The sequence below is a fragment of the Carassius carassius genome, chromosome 5 (genome assembly GCF_963082965.1).
Source record: "Carassius carassius chromosome 5, fCarCar2.1, whole genome shotgun sequence".
NCBI classification, from domain to species: Eukaryota; Metazoa; Chordata; class Actinopteri; order Cypriniformes; family Cyprinidae; genus Carassius; species Carassius carassius.
The window spans coordinates 29,597,028-29,617,143 of record NC_081759.1 but is presented as its reverse complement, the minus strand read 5'-3'; the positions used below and the strand labels follow the sequence as shown (position 1 = coordinate 29,617,143).

The 20,116-nt window shown below is 36.5% G+C and overlaps 1 protein-coding gene across 2 annotated transcripts in view; it reads right to left on the bottom strand.

The window, feature by feature from the left end:
* Window positions 1-3,261: 3,261 nt before the first annotated feature.
* The window catches only part of LOC132141206 (oligophrenin-1-like), a 37,907-nt gene continuing 21,052 nt past the window's right edge, over window positions 3,262-20,116 (bottom strand). Inside the window, exons 14-25 of one of the 2 annotated variants that reach the window (XM_059550524.1) lie at window positions 19,699-19,761; window positions 18,748-18,822; window positions 18,188-18,272; window positions 18,046-18,104; window positions 15,246-15,351; window positions 13,994-14,153; window positions 13,689-13,827; window positions 10,918-11,244; window positions 10,510-10,639; window positions 6,565-6,615; window positions 4,367-4,406; window positions 3,262-4,093 (exon numbers count right to left, since the gene is read on the bottom strand). In XM_059550524.1, the coding sequence (XP_059406507.1) occupies window positions 4,082-4,093; window positions 4,367-4,406; window positions 6,565-6,615; window positions 10,510-10,639; window positions 10,918-11,244; window positions 13,689-13,827; window positions 13,994-14,153; window positions 15,246-15,351; window positions 18,046-18,104; window positions 18,188-18,272; window positions 18,748-18,822; window positions 19,699-19,761 (1,247 nt within the window). In that variant the 3' untranslated portion in view covers window positions 3,262-4,081. The remainder of the gene's footprint in view (window positions 4,094-4,366; window positions 4,407-6,564; window positions 6,616-10,509; window positions 10,640-10,917; window positions 11,245-13,688; window positions 13,828-13,993; window positions 14,154-15,245; window positions 15,352-18,045; window positions 18,105-18,187; window positions 18,273-18,747; window positions 18,823-19,698; window positions 19,762-20,116) is intronic. The other variant, XM_059550525.1, reaches the window with a different exon arrangement.

Here is a 20,116-nt window from a genome sequence, read left to right as displayed (position 1 = left end):
AGAAAATCCAGGGCTGTTTTCTACTCCCAGTCCATCCCTTCTTGTATACACAGTAGGCTATATGTAAAGGTTAAGCGTGGTTCTTTTCAACCTTTCAATGTGCTAATTTATGGATGTAGGCAATAGTTTTACAGTACAGTTTCCTCTCTTTCCTTTATAACAAGTCCCACAAAGAGATTTGTATTTCTCCCCGCTAGCAATAAATAATCACATGCTTAACACACTCTTTTAACAAGCTTTTTTAGAATACCAAAACATGCTTCAAATGGTGCACAGCTTTGAAAAAAAAAGAAAAAAAGAAAAAGAGCTTTGTGTAGCCAATGTGCTGACATGGGACAGAACTGTTTTTTTTTCAGAAACTCATACCAAATATCTTGATCACCATCGGCTCTTTCAAATCAACTACAAGTGGTGCTAAAGCTGTCCTTTAACACCCTCAAGGGTTTTAACAAGATAGTTCACCCAAAAATGAAAGTTTTCATTTACTCACCCTCAAGTTGTTCCAAACCTTTATGAGTGCTTTCTTCTGAAAGGAACATATTTTGAAGACTGTTAGTAACTGAACAGTTTCTGGTAACCAATAAGTTGCATATATGGTAAAAATGCTATTAGCTGTTAGGTGAACAGCATTTTATTTATTTATTTATTTATTTTTATAATTTCTTATTCAATATTTGGTAGAAAATGGGGTGGGGGGGGGTGCACTCTTACAAGTTTGGAACAACGTGAGGGATTATTTTCGGATGAGCCATGGCTTTAAATGATACAAAAGACAAAAAAACAACAAAAAAAAAAAAACAAAGAAAAAAAACCCGCTTCTGCTTCGATTAAATCATTATCTATTTATCTGTCAGAAAGGAACCTCTTTACTCGCTTTCCTCATACCCTGGTGCAGCGCGTATTATCTAGACGTCGTGTCAACAACTTCCCTCCGCACGCTCTTCGTTTCTAAATGATTGAATAGTACCTGCAGCGTTATGTATGTAGATTACTCTTTAAAGAGCCCCAAAATCGCGGCGCTGTGTTATCTTTGTCAGGCCTGGGGTGACCTGGGGTGTACTTTCGGCAGAGCACGGAGTTTTCCGCCGAGTTAAAACGACGAGGTGTGGTTTAGCTGCTCGAGCTCTTGTCGCCGCAGAGCATGTTGACGGTTTGAATGCGCCAGGCAGAGAATATTCTGTCAGAGACAGCTCCTCTGCGCTGACAGCACCGAGCGCCGCGCAATTACACGCAGGTGTTTACCCATTTAGACGGCCCAAAAGCACTCATTAGATTTTGCAGAGCTCCAAACTGCACTTGTACCCTGCCAAAAAAAGAGCTCGCGACTTTCACCACAAACATGCCACGCTGTAGGACAGAGCCGAAGACAAAGTCTGATCAGAAAGTTGTTTATTAGCCGGCGGACTTTCGGAGGGGACACTCGCATGCAAACACCGACTTTCCAGGAGACACACTCTCTCGCGGTCTTATTAATGTCTGTTTACAATAGAAAGCTTGTAATATGTCAGTTAGCGACACTCTTTGTAACACCTCGCGCTGCGCTCGTGAAAATACTTTTGCTTGGATGACTTGAGACCTTTCTTAACACATCTCTTATAAGCTATGATGTAAAACTTTGTGTGTTGATTTTCAATTAAAGTCTTAGGATTTACTGTGTGCGGTGTGATCAACAAATAGCAAAATATGTGTGTTTATATGCGCTCTTGTTAGAAGGCTCTGCTTCGTCGCCCTTATGTGCTTAAAAGGGGAAGAAAGCAGTAAGGACATTGTTTTGGTGTCTTTTGCAAAATACTGAATTTGGTCTGTGTTAATGACAAAAAAAGGTTTGCTTGAATTCTACCAATGTTTCTGCTCTCACATGAACAAGAGAACCTAGAGTCTTAACAGTCTGCATGTCACCAGGATGCTTCCTGTGGTTATAAATTTTGTTTTTTTAATAAATTGGGGGGAATTTTACCAAACGATTTCTCACTGATATACAGTAGTTTCCCCATCTATTTGAGTCCTGTTTCAGCTTTGTGAACCTATAAAAACTTGCACATATGTAACATGACTTGGTTCTTTAACTCTCTTTGCTGGCTGACACAAGCAATTACTTGATTAATCATTAGCGAATGCTTTTTTACAGCTTTTTTCTCTGGTGTGAATAATTCCTGTCTATGCAGAAGGAAGAGCTAGATAGTTTGGCTTTATATGACTAGAAGAGGAAATTCTGGATTCTTAAACAATGTTTGTTACTCAAATCTTTGTAACTTTATAGTCTTTTTTACAGCAGTTGTATGTGAGAGTGGGTGTGTGTCTGTGCATGCACGCTTTTCACAGATTATTTAGTAGGCCTACTGCTATTAAATGTTGTATTGACAGTTGTTAACTAGCGATTTCTTTCGAGCAGTTTGCGAACTGCTTTCTATTTGTGTGGAAAATACTTATCTGATTGCTGTTGTGTAGAACCTGTGTAAATCGGGTTTGTTTGTGTTTTACCGCATTCAATTCAATAAAAAAAAATAAAAAAAATTTGAAAATCTATAAAATTTGTTCCCTGAAATTTTTGTTTTTTGTGAGATACACCCTGAATTGGGTGGATTTAAACAATATCATGCAAAAGCGCTGCACGAGAAGCGTTTCTGTGGTGGGCCTTGACTTTTTTTTTGCACTTCTGATTTTGACTGATATAGGCCTACAGCTGTTTTAATTGAACTGGATTCCAAGGGTCTATTCTCATCCCAATTATTTATTGATTATTATCATGAGGCCATTACATTGTATTTATTTCTACTTTGTGTCGGCTCAGTGCACTTTCATCTACAGCTTACGTTCATAAGAAAATACAAACACATTCCATCAATTCATTTTTTTTTTATTTTATATAAAGTTGTATTTTCCTGCAGCAGTACATTCAAACGAGGTTTAGGGACTGTTAGGTATTAAGAGCTTGACAAACAGATAAAAAACAACAAAATATTTACAAAAAATACATAAAATGTCAACTGGAAATTTGGAGCTGTATGATAATAATATTACATAAGAATGCGCTCCAGTCTGCTTCAAATTTGAAGCTGAGTTCATGCAAAACCCGCATAAAGTGACCTAAAATATCTTAAGTACCAAAAACAATGATATATAATCTTTTTTTTTTTTTTATTTAATCCCAAATTTAAAGTTGTGTGAACATGAGAATGAGAGAAAATCTTTAACTTTCACATTCAAGATTCACAATGACAAAAAAAAAACAAAAAACAAAAAAACCAAAGGTTCATGTTTCAGTTTAGGTCTGAAAAAAGTCTGACTACGACAATTTAAAAGAGTGATAGAGAGAGAAAGCGCGAGAGAGAAAAATCATTGAAGCAAACTTTGCTCTGTGGACTAGTCGAAGTAACGAAAGGTTTTTTTGGTTGTTGTTGGGACACCACTAGCATGTCTCGGCAGATAAAATGAGCAACACTTTGCAATTACAGTAACTACTCTGTTTATCAGAAACATTTAGAACCAGCACCCAGGTCATTCATCTCTCTCCAGTTACTAATTACACAGATAATAACAGGTAATTAATAAAGCATGTTCAGCTTCTGCGCAATTAAATACTGATTAGTGTTGATTCAGAATATTATATATATTACATCTGGGCTATACCACTTTCTATCGCTTTTAGATTGAAGTCAGTAGAGCATCTGTAGAGTGAGATTGGAAAGCGTAAGTCTTATCGGTCTCTTAAGTAGGTCACAGAAAGGGGGAGATACTGATAGACACAATAAGCGGAAGAATGGAAGGGAGTTCTCCATTTGTGTGCAGGAAGGTAAAAACTTTCAATGCTTTTCTTTTTGTTCTTTGATCCAAGCAAGAATCAAAGACTTGGTTTTAATAAAGTAAAGTAGAAACAGTACCTTTTCCAATTCATTCAGAAATAAACTACACTGGAGTTGAGGGGCATTCCTTCATGCTCTGTCAGTAACAATAAGTGATCTCTCAAAACCATGACCAGATGCCAGCCTGTGCCATACACGGATACACAGTCTCATGACCACTCATGTGTGTTAATTGGTCCATAACACACTCAGTTTTAGCAGTGACTGGAAGGCAGTTCTTATTTTGAGTTCTGCAAAGATAAACAAGTGACAATAATGAGCATTAACACTATAGGTTTCATTTATGAGACAACGCTTCCCCATCATTGACATAATCACCTTCAAGTGTTGATAAAAAAATAATGCATGAACCTTTTTAATGCTTTCTTTTGACATATTGCATGTTGAGATATTCAAACAACAAAACATTCTGGGGGTCATTAAAGTTTTATAAAAAATGATAAAAGTGTTGGCGGTGGCTTGCAGCTAAAGAGTTAAAAAAAATGAGAATGAACATGCCGTACCTCATCTCTTGAAGCTGCAGGTGAGTCATTTGGAGAGGAACTGTAGGACACAAAACGGTAAGTTATTATATATTTAATTCTTTTCAGCAACTTCAAAGTTCACCCAATAAAGACAAATTAGTCATTAAACTTCTTGTTACATGTTTTTTTTTCAACAACGTATTATTTCAGACTTCAGTTTTGACTACAGTGGCAGTACAAAGGGATGAGCACCAAAAATCTCACAGATTTGACATCATAATGTTCACTAAAACTACTGAAAACACTTTTGTTAACTGAAATAAAGTTGAAATGAAATGAAATATAGATATTAGATGAAAAACTAAAAGATAACAAATGTTAGCATGGTAACTGACTGAAATATTTTTTTGTTGCACTACTGAAAATTATTAATAGAAATAAATAAAACTGATATATTTAAACCTAAATAACGAGAAGGACCAATAGAAAGGACTTCTGAAAGAATTAAAACAAAATCTATCTCAACAAAATAATCTAATACTGATATAACACTGATGCTTAAGCCAGTGATGTTTGATGTTCATGATCCGTATTTCATCTTAGAGCTGCATACTTGGTTTTAGATAGCGTATGGCTGCAGATGACTTGGAATATATGAATGTATGAGGCATGTACAGACCATTTATTTTGTCATTTTGGAGCTTGACAGCCCATGATCACTGGAAACTGTCATAGTACATAAGATAAAGTATCTTCAAAATCCTCATTTTGTATTCCAATAAAAAATATACAGGTTTGGAACGAAATGAGGGTGAATAAATGATGACAGAATTTTCATTTTTGGCTGAATTATTCCTTTAAAATGTCCCTTGCTCAGTCACCTCACCAGTATATTCGATTTTATGCCCCTGAAATACGGGCACCTGCACAGTGAGCGCTGTGCACGGGCTCGTGAAATGAATGGGGTGTGGTGTTTTATTACAGACGTTCGTTTTTTGTTAACTTTGATGCTTTGCATTGCTCAAGCCTTTTATCATAGTATCCTCTGTGAGTTCCCTCAGGAATCTGTCCTAGCATTGTAAAAGGCCTTGAACTGCACAAGTGTGTACACAGGCTTGGAGAGCAGCCATGAGCGCCGAAGACAATCCTTCTAAACATGAACAGGCGGCTGAACTTGCCAAACTGCTCGTCATTTCATAGTTCACAGTTTAGTAAAAGATCAGGCCATACTGATTTTAGATTACGCACAAACTGTCCACAGAAGCTGATATCTGAGCTAGCTCTCTTCTCACCGCAAAACTATAGCTTAACTTCTCTGCACATTCCTGTCTGGCAAAATGCTACAGGCGCAGTAACCTTATGTGAACCCTTGGGCTTAAAGAATAGTTCAGCCAAAAATGAAAATTCTGTCATAACTTATTCAACTGGGAGACTTTCAATATTCTAGGAAACATAAATGGAGGAACCTGAAGAATGTCGCCTTACTTCATGCAGTAAAAATGACTGAGAACTAGAGTTTTCAAGCACAAAACTGACAGAAAATCAACAGGAAAGTGCCATTAAACTGGTCCATTACATTTATGACCAGGGGATATCAAGCTCCAAAAGTACCAAAAAAAAAAATGTTAATGACCCGGACATTTGGTTAGAAAAGAGCTAGAACAGACTCTTTCTCACACAAGGCTCCTGTGGTAATGAAGAAGATGTGTAGCACATGAGACAAACTGGACCAGTTTTATGATGCTTTAACATCCTTTTAGAAGCTTGAAAATGAATTCACTTGAATTTTCTTGAATAAAACGGTGGCCAGATTATGACTCATAATTGATCATGTTGTGCTCCATGAAAGAAAGGGATTGGAATGAGTAAAAGATGATCTTGATTTTTGAAGGGTTCAGATAAGACTACTGTGCAATCTGTGCAAATCTTAGTCTGTGTGTTGCCTTTTCCTGAATTACCTGCTATGAAGTAAAAAAAAAAAAAAACTGCCATGCAGGACTAACCAACTGATCAGATGTGTGTCTAGTCTAGTCTAGTTTTTTATTTGGTTTGTAATACAAGGACTTTCAGCATGTGGTCCTGTCTTAAACACAACTTTATTTAAAAGCACCACATCAAAAGCGCACTGAGGTTTACTGTCTGCACACTAAGTGAAATCAGGCAGCTGCTTGAACCAATGAAAGGTTCACTCGCACACACTCCTGAGCCAGCACATGCTCTCACATACACACACGTACCTCCCCATGTGCCTGGAAGCGTTCTCAAAAAACTTGGTTTTCGAGGCGACACTACGGGGAGAAAAAGAATACATCAATGCATCGCTGATCGTCAACAGAAATCATCCACTAAATGAGACAAAACTGAATACAACTATTTTGTCCATATTTTTAACATTTAGTTTTTTGCGTGCTGTTGTTGTTTACATGCTGCAACAAGTATTACAGACATGACAGGGATCATAAAATGTTGCAGTTTCTTCTGAGGCTGAAGTTGGAGTCTTGAATCCTAAACATGGTAAAGTTGTTGTTTCGAGTTCCGAGTCACTCTTGCGCTAAATTTAATTCACATGTACTGACATTTGCATTGAAACTGCATGCGTGTGCATGTATTGTATGTACACAAAATTCACAGTGGACAAAAATTTAACACCAAACATTAACAAAATGTCCAAACAATCTTAAAATAAAGCAATTAGCCCCAAAAAGCCACGGTTCACAGTGAATTTATAACAGCTAAAGGGCGTTGTTGTAAGCTGATATGTAATATGATTTTAATAAAAACATGATCCTTCTGCTAAACAATGTAGTTCCTCAGAAACGTTTGTGGTTGCAACAAAGTGGTTGCTGAGCAACACATAGATGTCAACAAATTTGTAAGTTTATAGAGCAATTTACAACAGCTTCGAACGTGGCTCAACCAATCAGAATCAAGGACCGGAACTATGTGTTTTATAAAATTATTTTATACATTTATTCATTTATTAAGCAAATAAACAAAATGTCACATGTGAAAATCTGAGCTGTTGAACTAGGCATATTAATATACTGAAGCATGCACTTTGTTATGAACATTATGCTTTTATTATACTATATATATTATATCATTTTCTGTGTTATAGGGAACAGCATTATGCAGGGCATGTGGTTATGGCAACAACATACTGTATTTACAGTCTCAGTTAAACATTCTGTCAAGCACATTCAAGTTCAAGCTCATCAGTACATTCAATTTATTATCTGTGCAGGGGATTTATGAATTTATGAAATTGTGCATCAATATATATGTTTTTGAGTGAGTTAATTATACTGCTAGCAAAGCAGTTCACTTAAGCGTCCTACAGCTCAACACTGTACATAATGATTTGATTATCTAAATCAGTTCTTTCTACATTTTTCTTTCATTTATTAATATCTTAATTCTGTTGATGTAACACTACTGGTACTGCTGTGCTTACACTTTTGAGGATGTCCTCAAAAGGACATATTGTTTATAATTAATGTGATTCTTTAATTAAAACACCTTTGCCTATTTCTAGATTTTAATTAAGACAGTTGGTTTTAATTCATCTGTACATTTTATTAGTATTATTACTATTATTAATAACCATATTGCTTTGTTGTTGTTTTTTTGTTTTGTTTTTTGAGAGAGAGAGAGAGAGAGAGAGAGAGAGAGAAATTTGCCCTTTAATTTACTAACTCTCTGTTTTCTCCATCCCTGCAAATCCTGTACTGAGATTGGATAACTGTATTTCCAAGAACTGAAACTCAACATTGATTTAATGTGGCTGTCTAGAAATGTAATGTGCTTTTTTGTTAAAAATATATATTTTTAAAAACTAAAGATGTTTGAATAAGAATTCCCTCCCTTTGTCGCAGAGGTTTTGAGTTTACACAGATGGTAAACTTGACTTCAAATTGACTTCTACCTGTGAACCATTAAAATAACTGTTGCATTTTCTGGATAAAAACCCTACAGTTAAGGGATCGTTACTCTTGCTGTGATTCTTTAGGACTGCTGTGAAAATGATGAGTTAAGAGCAGTCTTGGGTCCGAGTTAAAACAAATGCATACATTTTGTAAAACATTTTAAACTATATTAAACTGTTTGGCTGTCCCAGTGGGCACCGTTGGTTAGATAAACTATCAAACCTCCCAGACGTTGCCTAGAAAAGGTCATCCCTCAAAACTTTGTGAACCAGGAAACTTCCAAGAGGACTACGCAATCATCTGCAGGATCTACAGGATTCGCTCCTTGACAACCGAGTAAACATGCACCAGAGAACCATTGCACGAGTCCTGCAAAACACTGGCCTGTATGGGGGGGTGGCAGCAAGAAGCCATTCCTCAAAAAGAATAATGTGAAAGCATGTCAGGAGTTTGCCAAAATGCATAAAAGCCATCCAGCTGCAATGTGGGAAACGATCAGCTCTTGGTCAGCCTAAAACAATCTGGGTGGCACAAATCTACAGTATATCTGCCCACACCACATAAAAACCCCATCCATATGCCAAAGTATTGCAGTGCTGCCATCAGGTAGGGCAAGAACCGGGCATGTTCATAAAAAACATGAGAGAATGGATAATGCAAAATCCACAAAAATACTACATTATAAAGAAGCAAAATTGACTCTTTCTGTTAGCAGGAAAGCTTAGGCAGAACATGACTCAAGACATAGACTTCCTAGTTTGTAGGACTCTTTTGGTCTTGATATACCTAAATGGCAACAATAACAAATGTCCAATGTTTAGATTGAATTTCAAATCATTATTGCAATCTATATTTAGTAATTCTATAATTACTAAATAAATAGTAATTCTATACTATTTAAATTCAATACTATACTATTTTCCATACTAAACTCTAAATTCAGTCATTTAAAATATATACACAGTACAGACCAAAAGTTTGGAAACATTACTATTTTTAATGTTTTTGAAAGAAGTTTCTTCTGCTCATCAAGTCTGCATTTATTTGATCAAAAATACAGAAAAAACAGTAATATTGTGAAATATTATTACAACTTAAAATAATAGTTTTCTATTTGAATATAATTTAAAAAAACAATTTATTCCTGTGATGCAAAGCTGAATTTTCAGCATCATTACTCCAGCCTTCAGTGTCACATGTAACATCCAGTCTATCACATGATCATTTAGAAATCATTCTAATATTCTGATTTATTATGAGTGTTGGAAACAGTCCTGCTCTCTAATATATTTGATGAATAAAAGGTTAAAAAGAACTGCATTTATTCAAAATAAAAACAAATTCTAATAATATATATTCTAATAATATATTTTCTTTACTATCACTTTTTATCAATTTAACACATCCTTGCTGAATAAAAGTATTGATTTTATTTAAAAAAAAAAAGAAAGAAAAAAAATTACCGACCCCAAATTACTGATCAGTAGTGTATATTGTTATTACAAAATATTTATATTTTAAAAACATAGCCTCTTTTTTTTTTTTATTTTTTTTTTTTACTTTTTATTCATCAAAGTATCCTAAAAAAGTATCACATGTTCTGAAAAAATATTAAGCAGCAGAACTGTTTCCAACTTTGATAATGAACTTCTTTCAAAAACATTAAAAATAGTAATGTTTCCAAACTTTTGGTCTGTACTGTATATATATATGATTGAAAAGTTTTGGTGCTGATATACAGTATAGAATGCATCATTAAAATTGTGCATAAGAGCACCTGTTTTAATCTTCCAAAAAAGGGAAGCCGTTTTTCCTTCAGATGGTCCAGATATGTCTAAGTGAACATTATAGTGGCAGAAGAAGACAAATGTATCCCGATGGCCCAATCAAAGTCCTGAACTCAATCCAACTGTGGCGTTACTTGAAAATTGCAGTGGACAGGTGTCGAGCAAGTAACCGGAACAATGTGGTGCAAATCTGCCTGGATCAATGTGCCAAATAACACCTGAGCAGCATGCAAATCATGCAAATCCAATGCTGCTCAGATATATCTTGTCACTGTTGCACAAATGCCACTCCCTGTGAGATGTGCAACATATTTCAGCTTTTGGCAATATAAAACAGACAAAAAAATAAATTACGCTGCAAAAAAGAAATTGAAGTTTCCAAAAACTATTACCACAGAGAATCATTAAATCATTAATCAGCAGTAGTCTCACTGTAAAGCAGGGTTTGTGGTGAGTGATGTGCACTCACTATGATGCTGGAGTGTCTTCGTTTGGAGTTTTATTGAGGAGACGAGAGGGTGGATCTGGTGGTCGAGTGGGTGGCCGGCAGATGGAACTCTTCTCTGAAAAAGATCGTACTTTCGACCCCTGAGCCTCCCCTGTTACACACACATACACACAGACACCTGTTACAACCATGACTCACTGCATCAGGGTTGCTGTACGTCTGTGTCCTGCTGACTCTAGATCATGATCAATCAAACCTCAAATGCCATGCTGTGCTTTTACATCACAGGAATCAGTTGATTAGGGTTCACTGACATACAAAAGAGCCCATTATACAGAAAAGAGAAATAATTTAATAAACCCATACCAAATCCCCCCCCCCAAAAAAAAAACCTGTGATGGACCGTCTAAGCATGTCTTGCTTGTTTACCAGTTGTTTCTCTGAGTTGTGGACTCCTTCCCTGGAAAGACTGAGCTCGGTTCACTGTCACTCTTGATTCCCCATTGGTTGTCACCATGCCATCTGACCTCTGCCCAGCCTGTATTCTAACTTCAAGCTTGCTGACGTCCAAATCAAAGGACCTGAGAGCAGGTATGGGGTGAGCAGGCTTCCGAGATGTCGGAGAGGAGAGCGGGATCGATGGAGGAGAGATGGAAGGAGGTGCCAGTTTTGTTCTTTGATGAGGAACCGGACTGGTGAGGCCAGTGTCTCCCTCGGATTCACCGCCATTGTGGGTGGCGCCGTTCTGCTCTCGCCCTGCAAAGCAAAGAGTCAGAGAATGCAGGCGGTTTAGATAAAACACTACTAAACGTCAGGCAGGTCAGAACATAATTGCAACAGTTGAGCCCTGAACATTCCACAAAGGGAGATTGTATCAGGGGTGTCGTTAAAATTGTACATTTCCTGTTCATGTAATTCTGGCTTAAAAAGGGAGGCCTTGATGGTTCTGATAAATAAAGGAAGAGAACAGCTCGACAGATGCTCTGTCCTCTTGTATTTCCACAATACGAGAAATACAAGCCAATAAAGACTCAACTAGTCAAAATCAAATTATCCAAAGTGAGTCATTTCATTCCAACAGTATCAACACAACCAGAACATATTGGAAGCTTTCAAAAAAAAAAAAACGTATATAAAGGAGCCATGACTGGCTTAACTCAAACAAGCTGATTGTTATTAGCTCAAGCCACATGGTCAAAGTCTATCTTTTGAAAAGCCTGCCGCTTTTAACTTAACTTTAATTATCTCTTTTTAAAGAAATGACATTTTCTGCACTGAAATGGTAAAAGCTAACTGCTTTTAGTATATACCCAAGAGTACAAATTCTGTTCGCTGTTGGCATTTACACCAGACTCTAAAGTTTCTTTGACACAATGAGGTTTTTTATGGAGGGAAAAATGTTTTATAGACTTTGCTTATTTAACTGAGAAAATGTGAATGTAGGGCATAAAAGTACCTTGATTAGACATTAGGTAGGAATAAAACTTTTCAGTATTCAGTTAAGTGTTTGAAAAGGTGTCATATCAAAAAAGAAAAGGGAAAGAAGGTTGCTATGGCCATGTGTGAACCAAGGACAAGACTGTGAAACAGAGCTCTGTGTGTGTGTGTGTGAACTACACCAGTCAAAACAACCAGTTGTGTGTGAGCTAGCCAAACTGGACTTGTACACATTTGATGAACACACATTCACAAACACATTCGTATTTTGGCAGGGGTTCCCACACAACCAGTTGCTCCTAATACTCCATGACCGTATCTTTATTCTCAACACAAACACAGAAACACACACATACACACAGGGCCAAGTTTAAGCACAATCAAAGATGCACTGAAACAGGTGGCTTGACACTCACTCACACACACACACACACACACACATGCACAAACACACAGATCCCACCACCAACAAATTCAACGAACAGGAAACAAACAGTTATGATCTACTCAGATTAATGATTTGATTGAAAAGTACACCAGAAGGGGGAAATAAATTTATTCCATTGTGCAAGGATCCAGCATGCTTTAATAAGCCAAATTTCATGAATATACAAATGAATCAGAGAGTCACATTAATGGATTAATGCACGCAGTCGTTTTTGATCAAGATGGAGAAGAAAGGCTCAGATGTTAATAATGAAAATAGCTTATTAGTGGAAAAAGGTCCAAAAGCCAATCAAAAACAGATCGTGAGAGACTCATAAACACATGCAGAATCACTGGGTTGCACACACAGGACGCACACAATGGCATACCAACACTCGTACGCAGGCGTTAAAAAAAATACAAGTATGCTCGCACTCATACACACTTGCAGACCCATTGGCACTGATGCAGACACACACATACACACACTGCAGAAAGGCAGGTAGTCTTTTCGTTTTCATGCTCTAGTGAGTGCACTATAAGCTTAAGTGTTGTTAAACACTACATAACAATGAGGGGAGGACAACATGTCAGAGAACGAACATTTATCAAGGCAGACAAACATTCGCATACACATGCCTCAAGATCCTGCAGATTTAATCATTAAATTCGCAATGTGCATGGAGGCTTCTAAACTGGCACATGAGGAGTGTGTGTGTGTGTGTTTATGTGTGTGTGACAAGAACATCTGGGAAGATTGGTTGTATTTTCCTCACTTAAATTCCTTTCCTTAAATCACTTAAGGAAAACCAGATCCAGTCCGAGGCCCCTTTTAGAACATATGAAACCTGATCAGCTGTTATGTTTGAGTGGCTGCTAACAACATCATTGTTAAGATTTGTGTGTATTTGTGTATTTAAGCTCGCAGCACAAAAACAGCCTTTGCAGAAAAGCTCAAAGCAAAAAAGGAACATGTAGAAGACATGAAAGCTGAAAAATCTAAGAAAAATATCGAGAATCATTTTAAAAAACACCAGATATAGAAATAAATCTAAAACATAATATGTCTTATCTAAGCTGTTTAGATCTTTATCAAAAAGTCGTAAGCAATCTTAAAAGAATTAAAAATGAAATAAAAAATAATAGTTTTTAAAAGTACAATATAAAAAAATCTGTCTTTATCCATGCTCCAGATAAATTCTCAAAAACATAATTGACATTCATAATAATTCACTGATATGGCAAAAAAACATGTATTATATGACAGCGAAATGATGATGATGATGATGGTGATGATGATGATGATGATGACAGCTATCGTGCTGAAGACTATTTACGCTCAAAAACTGGAGACTGAAGGCCAGGTGAGATACGAGGTGGGCGTTTTGAGATTGTAATTGGCTGCCGTTTCCGTTCGGTCACCCTCGGAGGCGGGACAGGAGGCGGAGTGCTTTCTTCAGGAGGACCCTTAAAGATCTGCAAACATCAAAGATGGCAGTAATTACAAAAAAAAAATGACAGCAATCTATTTACACTATTAGTGCCACTGAATAGGTGACAAATTATTGCTCAAAAATCATGCAGCATTTCTGTTTTGGTTTAAAATAAAGATAAAGATAAAGATAAAGGGTGCAAGTCTGACCTTGCTGTAGTCCTCGATGAGGATCTCCATGATGATGTTCTGGAACTTAATATCCAACATGGCCGCCACAGTCTCCTCCTCTGCTCTCATAAGAGTTGGGCCAAATATCACACCCATATTCGACACGGTCATCAGGTTTTCAGCACTATGGCTGCAAACACTATAAAAACACAGAGATAATGTACTAAGTTTTTGGAAAGGTTACAGGGATTGTCCCCTGTGATAAGTACTGTATAACTTTGGATAAAACTGAAAAATGTTACTCAGAGTGTCTGCGGCTTATTATAACAGGACTACTAGCCCAGGGCCAGGGTGAGAGAGTTTTTTGGGAATTCTTTCTTCATTGGACCAGTGTGGCATTGTCACTGGATTGTACATCCGTTAATCATATAAATGTGCTTATGCTGTGCAAACTTTAATGTTTGGTTTACTGTGAATTCTGTGGATTTAAACTTGTTACCAAGGTATTGTGCTAAAGCTGGCTGAAATAGATTAGAAAGTGTTTAAACATTTCATGAATATATTTTCCGGCACATATAGAAAAATACTTGCTATATTGTATGATTTTAAAATAAATGAATACTTTTATTCTGTAAGAATGCATGCAAATAATCAAAAGTTATGGCAAAGACATAATGTTTCAAGATTTCTATTTCAAATAAATGCTATTCTTTTGAACTTCCTATTTCACAGAGATATTAAGCAGCGCAAATGTATTCAACAGAAAATGGGAACGGTAATTTCACCAGATCATCATATTATAATGATTTCTAAAGAACCATGCAACATTTTACATTTTAAATTACATTTTAAAATAAATTAAATTGTAAAATAAATCAACCGAAATTGCAATAATGTTCCACAACATCAGTGTTTTTACTTGATTTTTGATTAAATAAGTGTGGCCTTAAAAAACTTGTACTAATATAATCCTACATGTAATTTCCATTTACTACATTAGCTTGTTTAGTATAAAGTTCAAGCTACTTATGTGAATATATTTTAAGTGACACACACACACACACACGCACACAATATGAGACATGGAGCTATAGATCAGGTGATTTATTGTCATGTTTGTCAAAACACATTTTCACACACACAACCTGTCACATTAATCAAATACAACTAGAACATTCAATTAAAAAGGTACACCCAAGCAAGCTGAGCAGCGGTTAGAAAAACCACAGAATGTGAGTGTGTGTGTGTGAGTTGGAGCATTAGCACGTCTGTGTGTGCGTGTGTGTTTTACCTGACCAGGTGTTTGATTAGCAGTTCCAGCATTTCTCTGTTCCGCTCTGGGAGTTTGTAAACAAGCGAGTGAACCGCCCCTAACCGATAGTCCGGATTCTCTGACTCTATGGAAAAAAAATGTAGTCAATGAAGTCACAAGCACACACTATAAATTATTCACATATTGTTCTAACTTAACTACTGCATCACAGTCGCACCCACAGAAACTACGGTTCATGCTACATTTCACTGCCATGACTCACATTAATTTGTACCAAAGGAAAGACTTTAAAGAATGCAGTGTAAAGGCAGAATGAAGCAGACAGTACATGTCAGTGCACTTCTCCATCTACGCTAAAACTAATAGAGCTGGTAAAGCTAATACAGCGGTTTACTTGTGTTACCAAGCTAGTGGTTTCTAGAAGTGCTTGTTTATTTTCTTCCTGCCGCCATCTCACGGCAGTTTGCCAAGCGTATTTCAGCTCATCCAAAGATAACTTATAAAATCCTAAAAGGATCAGTTCAGACTCATTTACTGTGAAGTGTTGGATAAACACGGCATTATCTAAAGATACAACCTCTGCTGAACCATAACAAAGCTTACTTTGTAGTGAGTGGAGCGAATACGATTTATTGTGAACTCACAGTGTTTTTTAGACTTGCTGTAGCATCTTTGATAGAGTCGGACAAACCCTCTTGACATCTTTAAAATATACTGTATATGTAAAAAAAAAAAAACACATGAAAGACTGGGAGGTCACTTGGTTCAAGCGAGTAAAGCACATTAAAGCGAGCCGTTAATCCCTCGGCAGGTGTAGCCCTTTCCTCTGCACCGTGGAGTTTGTTTAGCTGTGTGCTATATATATTACAGCTGACATGCTACAATAATTAAAGCTGCTTTAATGGCCTCTAATCGTATTATGGGGAGGATTACAATTCAGCACTTTCAACACAATTCACTGATGCAAACATAGACATAGAGGACGACTTGGTCTTTCATTTCTGATTGGATGAGCTGCGTTCTAACGGGCATCATTATGCTACATTGCTGGCAACAGGAAACAGCCTAAGATAATGTTAAATGAACTATATTTCCTCCAAGAATAGGTTTTTCTGAATGTTAAATCTCTATTTATTTAATGCTGATGTCTTCTGTCATATTCATATTGCCGTCATTTTATAAAAGAAATCGGTTACTTGTAGCCAGACTTAATAATACCCATTGCTTTCATAAAATTACTGTAAAATGTCCAAAAGTGTTAAACGAAAGGGAAGACTACGCAAAACCAGTACAGTACAGGCAGCGCACGTCAGTTTGGGTGATGACATGATGCGTCAAGAGTTACAAAAGATTCATCTAACAACACAAGACCACTGAAAGAGGTCATTTTTTCTTTTAATGACGCTTTTATTATACGTTCATGTAAATGTCAGTCTTGTAAATGGCTTTTTCTCAGCCAGCTGCATGCTTGACTACAGCAGCGTGAGCACAGGGATTCAGAGAGCATTCGGATACTGTGAGAGGGCTTTTCTGTACGACTACAGAGAACTTAAGTCTGAGCACAAAAATAAGGTGCAATTTAGCCTGGCTAAATTTATTCAGCAATTTATTCATTGTATAAAGGAGAAACAGTAGGGTAATCGTTAATACTGCAATATATTGCTTCGGTTCACAATTCAGAATTCTATTTAATTGTGTGTGTAAAACATAGCTTAATAAACACAAAGTAATATAAGGACATTTACAAAGTTTGCCAGACGTTCCTGTAATGGAGTGCCTACAGGATGGCACAAAGCATACAACCAGTACAAATGAAAATATATGTGTGTGCATTATTCAATATAGTTGTAACATATATTAAAAAATAAAAATAAAAATTATTCCTTCATTTTATTTCATGAGGCAGGTCATTTTGAGGTATCACTTTGGCATTACTATGGACTGGGATTCTACAAAAGTTGACATTTTGGTATGAATTCAATCCTAGTTCCTTTAATGTTATATTATATTGGAAATAATTTAGCATTATTAGTAATATTATTAAGACGTTTTTATTTAAACTAATGGAACTTTGAATAAAATAAATAAATAAATAAATAAATAAATAAACACTACCTTTCAAAAGGCTGGGGTCTGTATATTTTTTTGAATGTTTTTGAAATAAGTCTCTTATGTTCACCAGGGGTGAATTTATTTGATAAAAAATTCAGTGAAAACTGTAAAATTGTTAAGTAATATTACTATTTAAAATGAATGTTCTATTCAATACATTCTAAAATGTAATTTATTCCTGTGATGCAAAGCTGAATTTTCAGCAGCCATTACTCCATTCTTCAGTGTCACAAGATCCTTCAGAAATCATTCTAATATGCTTGATGATCAAGAAACATTTCTTATTATTGTCCATGTTGAAGTTTGCAGAACCATCATTTTTTTTTCAAGATGATTTTATTTAAAGTAGAAATGTTTTGTAAGATCTGATCTTTTGTCAGTTTACATAAGTTTAAAGCATCCTTGTGGAATAAAGGTATTACAGTAAAATATTACAGTAACAGACCCTACATTTTTGAATAGTAGTATAAATATATAAAAGCTGCATTTTTTTGTGTGTTTTTTTTTGTTTTTTGTAGGGTTAACAAAGCATAATGAAAAGCACACCCCAGAAGCTGCTTAGTTACTCACTCTGATACTTATTATTATTATCATTACTACTACTATAACTTCTTATTATTACTATTATTGCTATTATTATGGACCTGCCCCCACACATAATAGTGTGTGTGTGTGTGTCTGTCTGTGTGTGTGTTCGCTGTCATACTTGCTGCTAAGATCAGTTGTCCATGCAGGCTGTAGGTCATCAGCGGTTCACTCAGACTCCTGGAAAAGCATGCAAATGTACAAAACACACTTTAAAAAAAAGTCACTTTTGGACATCATAAAATCATGTGTGCCTAACTCACCGTAGATAGAATTTCAAAGCACTAGTGATGGTCTTAACGTCCATGTCAGTGGAATTGAAATCTACATCCGCTGGAGACTTTGGGTCTACAGAGAGAGGAGGACAGATGAAGACAGAGAGAGAGATAAATGGCCTTCCTCAGACGGTTGTTACTGTTGTTTAGTATGTGTCAGGGATTTTGTAACAGCTCAAGGACGCTCTCATGGACGTATATCTCTGCTTTGGTTTCCTCAGTGTAAAAAAAAAATTAGGAAGTTCAAAAAGCTCACTGCATATATTAAACATGCCACAATAAGCTGGACTCAGAATTATGAGTCAAGAAATGTATCTTCCACATAAAACATGATAAACTTGTTAACAAGAAATAAAACATGTTTGTACATATTTGGCTATTAATGTCTGTGTATAAATCTGTTTTACTAGTTGAGTGTATGTGTGTGTGAGAGCATGTTCACATGTCTTCCTCTTACACACACACACACACACACACACACACACACACACACACACACACACACACACACACGCACACAGCAGATGTTCTTTTGGCCATTTCCTCACCAAAGAAGGCATTCAGAAGTTTCTGTACTTGACTGTTGCTGCCCACAGTCCTGTAGGCTCCTTCCTGAGTCAGGCCTAGCAGAAAGAAAGAGAAGAACAGAGAAAACGAAAAAAGAAAGAAAGAGAAAAAGAATGCATGATATATTGACTGAGAAAATGAACCTGGCTTGAAGGAGAACAAACGGGGGGAGTGTCTCACAGTGGAAAAGTACAGCTCTATCTAAAAAACTAGTGGTAAACGGTCCAGTCCCTGTTTGGGTTCACGCTCAGCTGTCATTAGCTGTGCAATAATCTCAGAGGATAGTTTGCCAGAGTTTACTGATTGTTAACATACACCATGTTGTGCCTGACGAGAGAGCTGGACTAAAACGGCTGGGAAATCTGAGTAACGACACGCTTGGCGACTGGTTGGTGCTCGGTACTCCCTCAGACAACGCTACAGTGTAATCACGCTTATTAATGGCCTTGAACTGCCTCTTCATCATTTTATTCTCATACTACAGTATAACAGCCTCTAGCATGGAAACACTATAGTCAGGTTTCAAATGACTTGCCATGTTGGAGAAAAGGTGAGGGAGAGCGTATACATGTCTGCTATCAATTTGTATTTGCACAAAAAAAAAAAAAAATTTAATTTGCATATGTTATTGATGAGATTATTTGTTTAAGTGTGTGTGTTTCTGGTTCTTTGGCTAAATCAGCAGCATAAATATATTCTGGAAAAGAATACTTTCTATTTACAGTTGGCTCAAATGCTGGATGTGCTGATGTGAAGACAAATGGTGTGCTGCTTCCCTCTGCTGGTTGCATTTGAGACATGAATATAATAAATAATAGTGGCATTGTGATGTCATCCCATCTCTGATTCATTAAGGCATATGGTGGCCATGAAGTGCAAAAACAGCAGAGAGAGTCACTGATCTTCTCTACTAGTCTAATGTGTGATGGTACCTTTTGTTTCCACAAAATTGATGCATTTTCTGACGAACTTGAAGCCGAGGTCATTTAGCTCCACTGGAGGGAGAGAAAGGAAATTCATATTACATATAATAAACACAGTTCATCATCCCTGTATGCATTCCTCAGTAGGTTACTGCACACTATTTATGGTGTAATTTTATACATGGTATTGCACAGGCTTGCAAATATCAGAACCTATTAAGCAGCATTTTTAATCCACCTATTTTTTGAATTTCCTGTGTTCTGCAACTTTTCTCTTAATAGCTAACAGACATCACTGAGATATCACACCTGCACAAACATATTAGGCAATACTTTTCTTGTTTTTGAGAGAGGTCTTGTGCTAAACAATATACAGTACAGACCAAAAGTTTGGAAACACATTCTCATTCAAAGAGTTTTCTTTATT